The 12,089-nt window shown below is 59.8% G+C and overlaps 1 protein-coding gene across 1 annotated transcript; it reads left to right on the forward strand.

Annotated features, from left to right (window-relative positions):
• Positions 1 to 3,440: 3,440 nt before the first annotated feature.
• Positions 3,441 to 8,144, forward strand: ACTB (actin beta). Its single transcript, XM_032197374.1, has 6 exons — positions 3,441 to 3,515; positions 4,922 to 5,050; positions 5,367 to 5,606; positions 6,138 to 6,576; positions 6,887 to 7,068; positions 7,405 to 8,144. Exons 2-6 carry the CDS (start codon positions 4,928 to 4,930, stop codon positions 7,546 to 7,548), a joined length of 1,128 nt encoding a protein of 375 aa, XP_032053265.1. The 5' UTR covers positions 3,441 to 3,515; positions 4,922 to 4,927; the 3' UTR covers positions 7,549 to 8,144.
• The last annotated feature ends 3,945 nt before the right edge of the window (positions 8,145 to 12,089 follow it).

Here is a 12,089-nt window from a genome sequence, read left to right on the forward strand (position 1 = left end):
GCTGCTGCGATCCTGCCGGGCTGGGGAATGGCCTTGGGAGGAAATAAATCCAACACCAGGGCCGGCTCCCGCTGCCAAGGTCAAGCGAAGCAGCAGGGCTCGGCGGGGGGAAGGCGGCTTTGCTCCCGTGCCCTCTTCAACACCCGCAGCCAAATCCCCCCGGGGATGGAAAACGGTGGATTTCTGCTGTTTTCCAGCATGATAGAAAAGAATAATTTGCCTGGGGAGGGGGAGATGCTGGGTGCGAGGACAGCCTGCCCGCCGGGGGGGATGCAGCGGGCTGGGGGCAGCGGCGCCGGGTGCGTGGAGCTCCGCAAAGGGAAGGGCGTTCGGCCCTGCTGCAGGAGGGGCTGATAAATTGCAGGGAGCTCCCGGGAGATCGATAGGAAGGAGCCAGAACCTCGGGGATTGATGCAGGAGAGCACAGAGCGAGGCTCGGAGGAGGAGAGGGAGATGAGAGAGGCCGCGAGGCAGCGAGGAGGGTGCTGGCGGCCGCGCAGCGGGGAGGTTTTGCACCAAATCTGTGACCGGAGAGGGGGGAGCTGGGGGCTGAGGGGTTCAGGGGGAGCCGGGCACAGCCCCGGGCTTCGTGCTGGGTTTTCACCTCCTGCCGATTCCCGCTGGAGCCGACGTGGCAAGGGCTGAACCGAAAAAGAGGAAGGGGCCGGGATGGCGCCCGTGCAATAGGGGATGTGGCCGGCGCCTTTCCCTCTTCCCCTCGGGGAGCGGGAAGGGAGGGGAGGCTCCCAGAAACATCCCCGAGTTCGGGGCGATGCGAGGCAGCCCGGCAGGCCCCCAAATTTTCCACCTCTGTCCCAGCATCACGATGGCACGGGGCGCTGAGCTGCTGTGCCAAGGGGGGCTGGAAGAGGACGAGTGGGACGCAGAGCCCCCTGTGCCCACCCCGGGGCGCAGAAATCGGGGCGAAACGCGACGAGGGGGGAGGCTGGAGGCCGCCCGGCCGTGTCGGAGCCTCCTCCTCCTCGTCCTCCTCCTCTCCTCCGCATGCTTTTGTCCGAGCCCAAGGTCGGGCAGGGAGAATTGAAGCACAACAAGGGGCACGGGGGGGCCGCGGCTGGCTGCGGGGTGTCCGCAGGGCGGTGGCCGCCAGCACCCTCGGGGACATCCCGACCCCACGGATCTGGGGATTGGGGTGCTCCCCGTGCTGTTCCCCTTTTTCTCTCCTCTTGGCTCTTGGGATGGCCCCAGGAGGGTCCCAGCTCGGTCACATCGTGCGCCGGGCACCGTGGGCCACATCCTGCCCATCCCAGAGACGTGCACCCGGCGGGGCTGGGGCTGTGTAATCAAGGTGAGCGCTAATTGCTCCGTGATTCCCCTCCTGGCTTCCCATCCGCTGGCGGCCTCCCGGTGACGCTCCCGGTCCCAAACCCGTGGTTTTTGTGGGACGTTTTCCTGCCGGGGCCGCCTGCAGACCCCTTATCAGCGGGTGCCGCGCGCCGTCAGCGCCACCCGTGCCTCGTGGCTCCCCTTCTTTGACGCGCGAGCTCCTAATTAATAACCAGCCCTTTGAAAAGCGGAGCGCAAACAGTAATTAATTCCCCGCCAGGTAGGTAATTAACAGCGACGACTCCCATTTTACCGCCGGGATCCGGCACCGTGCGCCCGTGGGGCCGCTCCGCACCACCGGGGGTGGCACCGGGGGGGTGGCACCGGGTGCTGGGTGTCCCCGCGGCCACCCCCGGCCAGGGGGGGACGAGGCCGGGTGCCCGGAGGCCACCTCCAGCCTCCATCTGGGAGGATTTTCCAGGGGTTCCCGTCCTCTGCACCCCATCCTCGCAGCATCCCCGCTGCAAAAAGCCCCTGCAATGCCCACCGAGGGCGTGCTGTGAAAAATGGGCGTTTTTAGCCATTTCCTTTCATTTTTCCAAGCATTTTGTGTTTGGTCATTCATTTTTCTGCCCTACCAACCCCGTTCTTGACCTGCCAAGAGCGGGCACTGGAAGTCCCCACGCTGACGTCTGCCTGCTCCGAGCTGGCAACAGCTTGCGGGCGGCTGCTGTGCCTTTACTTACGGGCCTCCTTAATTAACTTAATTAACCAGCCCGTGCTCGTGCAGCGCTGCGGAGCTGCGAGGCCCCGTGCAGCTGCCACTGGCCACTCTGCAGGCGCTGCCCTCACTGCGATCCCCAGCCCCTGCTGGGTGCCTGTGGAAAATGGGAAAGATGTGAAAATCACCCAAATTCGGCCAAATTCTTGCTTTTGTGTGCAGGGCAGGGCTGGGCTCTGCTGGGCTCCGTTCCTGTTTCCTGATGCCTGTGGCTGGTAATGGGCTGGGGGGGCACTGAGCAACATGCACCGGGCACTGGGCACCGTGCACCAGGTATAGCACACCGTGCACCGGGCACTGTGCACAAGGTACTGGGCAGCATGCACCATGCACCGAGCACCATGCACTGAGCACCATGCACAGGACACCATGCACAGAGCACTGAGCACCATGCACTGAGCACCATGCACTGAGCACCATGCACTGGTCAGCATGCACCGAGCACCATGCATTGGGCACCATGCACAGGACACCATGCACAGAGCACCAAGCACCATGAACTGTGCACCATGCAGTGGACAGCATGCATTGAGCACCATGCACCGAGCACCATGCACAGGGGCAACATGCACCATGCACCATGCAGTGATCAGCATGCAGTGGTCAGCATGCACTGAGCACCATGCATGGGACACCATGCACTGAGCACCGAGGACCATGCACCAAGCACCGTGCAGTGGTCAGCATGCACCGGGCACCATGCATTGAGCACCATGCACTGTGCACCGTGCACCGTGCACCATGCAGTGGTCAGCATGCACCAAGCACCATGCACCGAGCACCATGCACAGGACACCATGCACCAAGCACCGAGCACCATGCACTGAGCACCGAGCAGTGGTCAGCATGCACCGAGGGCCATGCACCGAGCACCGTGCACTGAGCACCGAGCAGCGGCCGCTCCCCATTTGTGCACCCTGCTTCAAAGGGACAGCAGCGGGGGGTGGCCGTGCAATGCCCCCCCCCTAATCAAAGCAGTGCCAAATCGGGGTGTGGCGTTGCACCCCCCCCCAAAAAAAAAAAAATAAATCAATCAATCAAAAAAATCGCCCCCCACCCATTTAATTATTTATTTATTTGTGTATTTGTTCCGCTGGGGGGGGGGAGGGAGGGGAGGTTGGGGGGGAGGGGGGGGGGCGCGCGCGCGCGCCGGGCGGGGCGGGGCGGGGCGGGCGCGCGCCGGGGCGGGGCGCGCGGAGGGAGGGGGGGGAGGGAGGAGGAGGAGGGGGCGGGGCCGGCGCGCGAGGCGGGGAGGCGCGGCGTGGGCCAATCAGGGCCGCGCGCTCGGAAAGTTTCCTTTTATGGCGAGGCGGCGGCGGCGGCGGCCCGTATAAAAGGCGGGGCGCGCGGCGGGCGGGAGTCGCTGCGAGCTCTGCCTTCGCCCCGTGCGCCCGCCCGTGCCCCGCTCCCGCCGCCCGCCCGCCTCTGACCGCGCAACTCCCCGAAGGTGAGGGGGGACCGGGGGGTAAAAGGAAGGGGTTGGGGGGGGGTGTAGGGGTCCCTCGCCTCGCTGGCGGTGGGGTTTGGGGTCGTTCTCCGTGGGATCTGCTCGGCGGTGGAGGGGTGTGAGGGGTCCGGGCAGCGCTGTGGAGGTGGGGGGGGGGTGAGGAGAGGAGCGCTGAGGCGCTTTGGGGTGCTGAGGGGGGTGCTGGAGGTGTGAGGGGGGCTTTATGGTGTGCCCCCCCCTCTTCTAACCTGGTGTGTGCGGTTAATCCGCCTCCTAAGAGGATTTGTGGCGGTGGGCTGGGGCGTGGGGCTTTGTCTGATGAGGGCTGCCCCCCTCACCCCCCCCCGGCCCTGCTCTGGGTGTGTGTGAGGGGATGGGGGGGGGGCGGGGCGGCTCCCCTCAGCACCCCTTGTGGGGTCGAGGGGCGCTTCCCCTCATCCTGGTGGGGTCAGGATGGGCAGTGTCCCCTTGTAGGGACTGGGGGGGGGCCACGTTCCCCTTGTGGGGACGGGGGGGCGGCTCCCTCAGCACCCCCATGCAGAAAACGGGTGGGTTTCTGTGTGTGGGGGGGGGGGGTGTGGGCGGCTCCCCGTTACGAGGGGCGCTCTGGAACAAAGGGAAAAAAGAGGGGGGGGGAAAAAGAGGAGGAGAAGCCCCCCGTGTGCAGGGCAGGGCCGGCACCGCTCGGGCACATGTCCCGGGAGCCGCCCCCGGCCGGCACCGCCCGCAGGCAGAGCCAGGGCTCGGCTCCCTGCACCCCCCCACCCCGGTACCCCCCGGGGCCGAGCCCGGTTCCCTGCCCCTTCCCGAAGCCGGCAGCACCGGGAGCTCGGCGGCTGCCTGCTGGAAGCCGCCCCCCGGAGGTGTGCGGGCAGCTTGGGCGTGACGGGATGAAGAAGAAGAAGAGGAGGAGGAGGAGGGGAGGCAGGGAGGGTGGCGAGTGCCCCCTCCCCAGGAGGTGGCAGCCCCCAAAGAGGGTGTGTGGGGGGGGTGGGGAGTGGCTGCGGGGCTCCCCGGGGCTGGGGAGGGGTCGGGGGAGTGGCTGGCGGCGGCCCCCCGAAAGCTGGCGGCTGGCGAGGAGCGGCGAGCTGCAGCCTTATTGCCTTTTATGGTAATAATGCGAGAGGGCGCAGGGACTTCCTTTGTCCCAAATCTGTGCGCTGCCGAAATCTGGAAGGCGCCGCACCCTCTAGCGGGCGCCGGGCGAAGCGGTGCAGGCTCTGGCAGGAAGGAAATGGGTGGGGAAGGCCCTCGGAGGCATCGCAGAGCCCCGCACACGAGCCCTGTGCACCGCTGGCTCTCCCCTCTCTGGCTGCTGCCTCCGGGGGCGATTCCCCCTGCAGGATGGGGTTTGGTTGCTGGTGTGTGGCCGGCGGTGCTCACGTTCCATCTCTCTCCTTCCGCAGCCAGCCATGGATGATGATATTGCTGCGCTCGTTGTTGACAATGGCTCCGGTATGTGCAAGGCCGGTTTCGCCGGGGACGATGCCCCCCGTGCCGTCTTCCCATCCATCGTGGGTCGCCCCAGACATCAGGTACGATGTGGCTGGGGTGCTGCTTCCAGACAATGGAGAGGACCTTCGGTGAAATCATTTCTGCTAAAGGCAGCGAGCTGCAAGAAGCCCTTTTATATTTCCTATGTGACACAAGAGGCTTCTGCACTGCAACAGGAACTGGCTGAGTGCACAGCCTCCTGTGGAGCCTTCATGCAGCATGCGTTGGAGCTGCTGACTGAATGATTTCTCTGACATGGGAGGAACAGTAATTATAGAGATGTGGCTTTGGAAAATGTTACCTGCTTAACTGGGCTTGTCCTTCGGTTAAACTTCATGCTTTTTCTTTGTTGCGCAGGGTGTGATGGTTGGCATGGGCCAGAAAGACAGCTATGTTGGTGATGAAGCTCAGAGCAAAAGAGGTATCCTGACCCTGAAGTACCCCATTGAACACGGTATTGTCACCAACTGGGACGACATGGAGAAGATCTGGCACCACACCTTCTACAATGAGCTGAGAGTAGCCCCTGAGGAGCACCCTGTGCTGCTCACAGAGGCTCCCCTGAACCCCAAAGCCAACAGAGAGAAGATGACACAGGTGTGTAGAACTCCTGAGCTTGGAGCTACAGCAGATGTTGCTGCAGGCCAGCTCTCCTCTTCCATGTTGCCCTCTCTCTGCCTTCACCACTGTTCTCCCTTTTTGCCATCTTTGCAGGGTTTTCCTTTCCTGACCTGAGTCTCCTCTTTGCTGGACCTTGACAGGTTTTGTTTGCTCTTCTAAGCTGGCTTTCTCTGAGACTGAACTAGCAACTTGTCTAACTGCTGTTTCTGACTAGACACTAATCCATTTACTGGCCTTGAGTGACCGTACCGTAGTTGATCTGGCACTTGTTTGTCCCTTGCTGTGTCATGCGGATGGGCCTGTGGCAGTGGTGTCCTTGCTCAGGCTCTGACCTGGCAGGTGTGGGTGGAGGCCAGGCGAGATAAGCACCCCTCCTTCCTGGGGGAGCAAAGATGAGGCTCTTATCTGGGGGCAAAAGTAAAGCCACTTGCATGGACTTGGTTTAGGTCTGTAGTGAGAACCTCATTTTGTTCTGTTTGACTCAACCTTGCCTTCTCTCTCCCCTAGATCATGTTTGAGACCTTCAACACCCCAGCCATGTATGTAGCCATCCAGGCTGTGCTGTCCCTGTATGCCTCTGGTCGTACCACTGGTATTGTGATGGACTCTGGTGATGGTGTTACCCACACTGTGCCCATCTACGAAGGCTACGCCCTTCCCCATGCCATCCTCCGTCTGGATCTGGCTGGCCGTGACCTGACGGACTACCTCATGAAGATCCTGACAGAGAGAGGCTACAGCTTCACCACCACAGCCGAGAGAGAAATTGTGCGTGACATCAAGGAGAAGCTGTGCTATGTCGCCCTGGATTTCGAGCAGGAGATGGCCACAGCTGCCTCTAGCTCCTCCCTGGAGAAGAGCTATGAACTCCCTGATGGCCAGGTCATCACCATTGGCAACGAGAGGTTCAGGTGCCCCGAGGCCCTCTTCCAGCCATCTTTCTTGGGTAAGTCCAGCTCATTTTGGAGACCCTGTGCCCCTTCTGTTTAGGGTCAGCTAGAGACTGGGAGTCAGCTGCCAGAGTACTTGTGTTCTACTGCAAAATCTTAACCTCTGTCCCATCACATCTCTCAGCCTGGAGCTGTTGAAGGACTCTCAGCAGTAGAGCAGGAGGCTGAGCATGTCAGATGTGGCTTTGCCTGTAGTGCCTTCAGCTTGAAGAGCTGTGATTGTCTATCAGTTGCCCCCAGTAGCTGCTCAGGCTCTCTTCTGTGTTCCCCAGCCCTTGCTGACTTGAGACTGCTCCTTCCTCACAGGTATGGAGTCCTGTGGCATCCACGAAACTACCTTCAACTCCATCATGAAGTGCGATGTGGACATCCGTAAGGACCTGTATGCCAACACGGTGCTGTCTGGTGGTACCACAATGTACCCGGGCATCGCTGACAGGATGCAGAAGGAGATCACAGCCCTGGCACCCAGCACGATGAAAATCAAGGTAAGCTGGAGCCCTGGGAGCCTCCTGGCGCACCTCCTGCTGCTGAAATGCAAACGAGTGGGTGGAGGGCCCTGAGCTAAACTCCTACAGGAGGTGGGAACCATGCTTGGAGCAGTGCAGCCTCACCACCCTGCTGTGTGTGGGGTGGCACCCGCTCAGCCCCGTGAATAATGGGATTTCTGTGCTGCGAGTGGGGGTGGTGTGCGTGAGGCCGTGCCCTAAATAAGCCTGCTTGGCCCTCGGAGCGCCTTGGCGAGGGGATTAGCTGCTGCAGGGCTGCGCAGGAGCAAACCTCGTAGCAGCACGCTGCAGCTGAGCACCTCTTCTCTCCCGCAGATCATCGCCCCGCCTGAGCGCAAGTACTCTGTCTGGATCGGAGGCTCCATCCTGGCCTCCCTGTCCACCTTCCAGCAGATGTGGATCAGCAAGCAGGAGTATGACGAATCCGGACCCTCCATTGTCCACCGCAAATGCTTCTAAACCGGACTGTTACCAACACCCACACCCTTGTGACAAAATGAAACCCATAAATGCGTGTAAAACAAGACAAGATTGGCATGGCTTTATTTGTTTTTTTTGGCGCTTGACTCAGGATTAAAAAACTGGAATGGTGAAGGTATCAGCAGCAGTCTTAAAATGAAACATGTTGGAGCGAACGCCCCCAAAGTTCTACAATGCATCTGAGGACTTTGATTGTACATTTGTTTCTTTTTGTAATAGTCATTCCAAATATTGTTATAATGCATTGTTACAGGAAGTTACTCGCCTCTGTGAAGGCAACAGCCCAGCTTGGAAGAGCCGATACCAGTTCCTGGTGTTAGGTTGTAAACGCTTGTCTGTAAATTATGTAATCCAACAAGTGTCTTTTTGTATCTTCCGCCTTAAAAACAAAACACACTTGATCCTTTCTCTTTGATTTGTTCAGCGAGCGGGCTGTGTTCCCCAGTGATAGATGTGAATGAAGGCTTTACAGTCCCCCCTGCCTAGGAGAAGTGCCAGTATGCGGGGGAGAGAGGGGCTACCTGTACACTGACTTAAGACCAGTTCAAATAAAAGTGCACACAATAGAGGCTCGACTGGTGTTGGTTCTTTCTTTATTCCTGACGGTTGGTACCCGCTCTGATCTTGCTGTGCCAGGCTGTGGGGATCAGCTATCGCGCTGGGGTGGGAGCCAGGTGGCTGCTGGTGATACGGGGAGCAGGAGTTTGGCTCCTGGGCTGGAGATCCCCAGCTGGTGCAGGGGCGGGCAGGGCATGGTGCTCCTGGAAAGAGCGGGGTTTGGTGGGCATCCAACCCCTCCAAAAGGCTGCCTGTGGTTTTCTTCCCTCATTTTCCAGAGTGGAACAGTCAGTTTCTCCCTGGGATGGAGCTTCTCCCTGGGACAGAGCTGCTTTGGTGTCCCCACACCGGGTGTGTGGCCTCTCCTGCTCCTCTTTGAGGTGTCTCCTGCCAAGCAGCTCGCTCTGCTTCACCCCACTCGTGGCCCGGGAGCGAGGGAGGCCTGAGCTGAGGCTGGGAGACTCATGCTCTGGCAGGCTGCCGGCTGGGTGGAGGCAGTGAAAGCCTGTGAAGTGGATGAAATGGACTCAGCGCAGGGCCACGGGGCTCTTACACAGGGGTGGAGCAGGGAAAGGGCGCAGCGAGGGAGCTCTCCCTTGTGCCCTGACACCCAGGGAGAGTGGAGAGCGGGGCCGGCTGATGCTTTGCGTTCCCAATTCCCCCCCCAGGAGCTCGGAGCCTGGCTCGCAGGCACGCTGCCTTCCCCAGGCTCCTGCAGCCTTGCCCGGCTTTGAAGAGCTAATGGCTGCTGCGCTGGTGTCACGCTCGCAGCAGATGAAAGGCAGGGAACTGGCTCCGTGGGCTCTTTAATCCTCCGCCTGCCCTGATCCTGCTCCGGCGTCACGCTGTGCTCGGGGTGGACCTGCTGGTTTCTGCCCTTTGTCTCTCCAGCCTCCCTCCTGGGCTGTAGGTGCAGACACTGGGCCGGGCAGACTGGAAGCTACTGGAAGCACCAGTTTGCCACGGGGGAGGTGGAACTGGTTGGTTGGAGCCTAACTGGGCTCATAACCCCGGGGTCCTGGGGAAACGGGGCGAGGAGGAGGCGATGGCAGCCGCTGGGGGTGGGAGCAGGGCAGGAAAAAGGCCAGGAGGGATGATGAGAGGGAAACGGGGCGCCAGCTCTGCTCTCCTGCCCTCGGTCCTCCTGAAGCAGCCTCTGATCGCTTCGGAAAAATGCGTTGAGACACAAAGAACTGGTGGGGTGGTGGCGGAGAGGAGCTCAGGCAGGGAGAGGAGTGGGTGAGGAGAGAGGGACAGCGCTGGGCAGGGAGCAGAGCTGAATTTTACACACTCCAAAGGGCAGAAAGCGACATTTTCTCTCCGTCAACACTTTGTGGGGTTTCCTTTTTTCCCTTCTCCCAGCTCTCTCGCTGCTCCTGGCGATCAGCCCCGTGGTAAAGCGAGGCCGGGGGTTTTGCAGCCTTCCCCGACGCTTCTCGGACGCGAGGCGTGCGCAGCTCCTCCGCCGGCCGCTCCAGCAAGGCTCGCTTTATGCCTCCTTTGGGCCATTACATGCTGGAGAAAAGAATGCGGTGCCGGGCAGGGCAGCCTGCGAGCATTACTCACTGCTCCCGACCCCGGCGAGCAGGGGGGAGCCGGCTGGTTTCCTCTGAGGAACGCCAGGCGCTGGAGAAGGGGGGATTTTTATCTTTATTTTTTAGCTGCAGCTTCTCCATCGTTGTTTGTTTCCCCACACGGGAGTGGGGAGATGCCGAGGGACAGGAAGGGCGGCGGAGGAGTTTCTTTAGCCGTGTCCTGGCTCTTGAGGCCACCAGCAGCAGGCGAGGCTCAGAGGAGAAGATGTGCAGGGAACGAGTGGTCAGGCTGCCTCCTCCTCCTCCTCTCCAGCACCCAAGGGAGCCAGGGGCTGTGCGGGCACCAGGAGGTTTGGAAAGACCACCAGGCTGGGCTGAGCTCCCCCTGTCCGGCTCAGCACCCGCGAAGTACCAGGATTTCTCTGGTGGAGCAGACAGCGGGGCTCGGCCGAGGCTGGTTGCAAACCACCCAGCCCTCTCTCGCTTCCCTTTAGCTGCCCAGGGGGAGCTGGCTCAGCTAAAGAGAGCTGAGCAAACACGTTTTACGCCCTTTCTTCCCTTAGAGCTCCCAACTTTCGCTCCGGCTGGAGACAGTCGCTGGCACTTCACCTGCAATTAGCTGGTGACCTGGAAAGTCACCTCCCTGAGCCGCTTACGGAATCAAGCCGCCACCAGGAATTAGTGATGTCCTTGGCAAAGGGGAACGGCTGCAGCTCTCGGGATTTAGCCCTGAAGGGCCTCCTTGTGTGGTTGTCTCTGAGCTTTGTGGAGCAGCACTGGCCAAAACGGCCCCCCCCAGGTCAGGGGGGCCCCATCCTCTCATTAGAGAACATGCACTGCAGCGTGCTGGCTGCATGCAAATGTCCCAGGAAGTCCCAGGGCATTCAAACACAACTTGTCTCTTCCTGGAAGTCCCCTCTGAGGGCACAAAGCCTCAGCTTCATTAAAAAAAAAAACGGGCTTTTCGAGGTGTCAGCTCATGGATGGGACTGTGGCCGGAGGAGGAGGAGTTGTCCTGCTCTTTGAAGTGAGGGATTGCTGACCTGGAGCCTGCCCTGACTTGCATTATACCCATCTGTAATCTGCTTTAGCAGGCCTTACCGCATTAAATCGTATCAAGCACTGAAAACCACTTACAGCACTGCAGACGGCAGTTCACCCGAGCACACCAAGTGCTCTGGCCACTGGGCTTTCGTCACGCTGACAAAAAAAAATGAGCTGTGCAGACTGTATCAGTGTTAAGAACCCGGGGAGGGAAATGACCCAAGAGTTTCCCAGGGAAAAAAATAATAAAAATAAATAATCACCAGGTCAGCCCGGCCATGAACAGTTAAGAGATACTGTACAGGACACCGTATCTTGATATTAGCACTAGATTTGTTTGTTTGCCCTCTTGGACCGGGACAGCATGGTATGTGCTTGCCTTCTTTGGGCTAAGAAAACTGCATTAGTCAGAGATGATCAAAGTCTGCTCTGAGACAGCCCAGCAGTGAAAGGAACCTGCCTCCGTGGGAGGTTCCCATGGGCCAACACTGGGACGAGTGCTCCTGAGCAGCAGGGAAGGTTTCTCCTCTCACCTGCTGGCCATCAGCATCGAGAGAAATGCCAGGGTCCAGCGTGGCTGTTGGCTTCCTTCCTCCTTTACAGCCCACCCGATGTCCTGCTGCTGCCTTGCGTTCAGCCTCGTGTCTTATCTATACCGCCACATTGTTCATCGCGTGGCGGGTCCTCAGTCGGAGCCCAGCTCCTCTTACAGCTGCTGGGAGCCTGGGGAGGTTCCTCAACCTATCTCAGGTCCCATTCGGGGCTGGCAACAGCTGTCTGGTCCACAAACGCCCCAGGACTGGAAGAAACCCATGGCTAGTCCTAACGCAGGCTGCTCCAGTCAGTCCGGCTCTCCGGGCAGGGCTTTTTCTCCGCTTATGGGCCCTGCTCTTGATCTTATTTACATTTGCACTGGAAATGCAGGTCTTTCTCCACCCTGGTCCCTGCTTTCCCCGATGACTGCAAATACAGCAGGTTGGTATTCAGCCCAGATGTCAAACGAGTCAGTCCTGACTGCAGGGCCTCTGGATTTAATTTGTCATTATCTTCTGTGTAACTGAAACACACGACAAACAGCAGGCACCGATTCTCTTATGGAGGCTCTCCCTCATCTGAGGGCTAAGAGGGGGGTTTCCTCTCCAAGCCCAGACCCTGCTCACAGGCCTGGAAGCAAAACAGGTAACCAAGACCCGAGGCGCTTGATATTTCTAAGCCAAAACGCCAAACCACCACTAATCTCACTCATGGCCATAAATGGCAACAATCAACCAGGAAGAAAGCAGCAACCTATTCATCTTCCTTTGTGGGTCATCTTTAAAACACATTTTCTATGAACAAAATTCCCCGAGCACACACGTAACTGGAAATTCCAGCGCTCCAGTC

This window comes from Aythya fuligula, chromosome 15 (assembly GCF_009819795.1).
Source record: "Aythya fuligula isolate bAytFul2 chromosome 15, bAytFul2.pri, whole genome shotgun sequence".
Classification (NCBI taxonomy): Eukaryota; Metazoa; Chordata; class Aves; order Anseriformes; family Anatidae; genus Aythya; species Aythya fuligula.

Bases quoted from the DNA above. Each gene is read 5' to 3' on its own strand.
- ACTB (XM_032197374.1), top strand. From the start codon at position 4,928: ATGGATGATGATATTGCTGCGCTCGTTGTTGACAATGGCTCCGGTATG. The intron at 5,051-5,366 runs GTACGATGTGGC...TTTGTTGCGCAG, and splicing joins TGGGTCGCCCCAGACATCAG to GGTGTGATGGTTGGCATGGG. The intron at 5,607-6,137 runs GTGTGTAGAACT...TCTCTCCCCTAG, and splicing joins ACAGAGAGAAGATGACACAG to ATCATGTTTGAGACCTTCAA.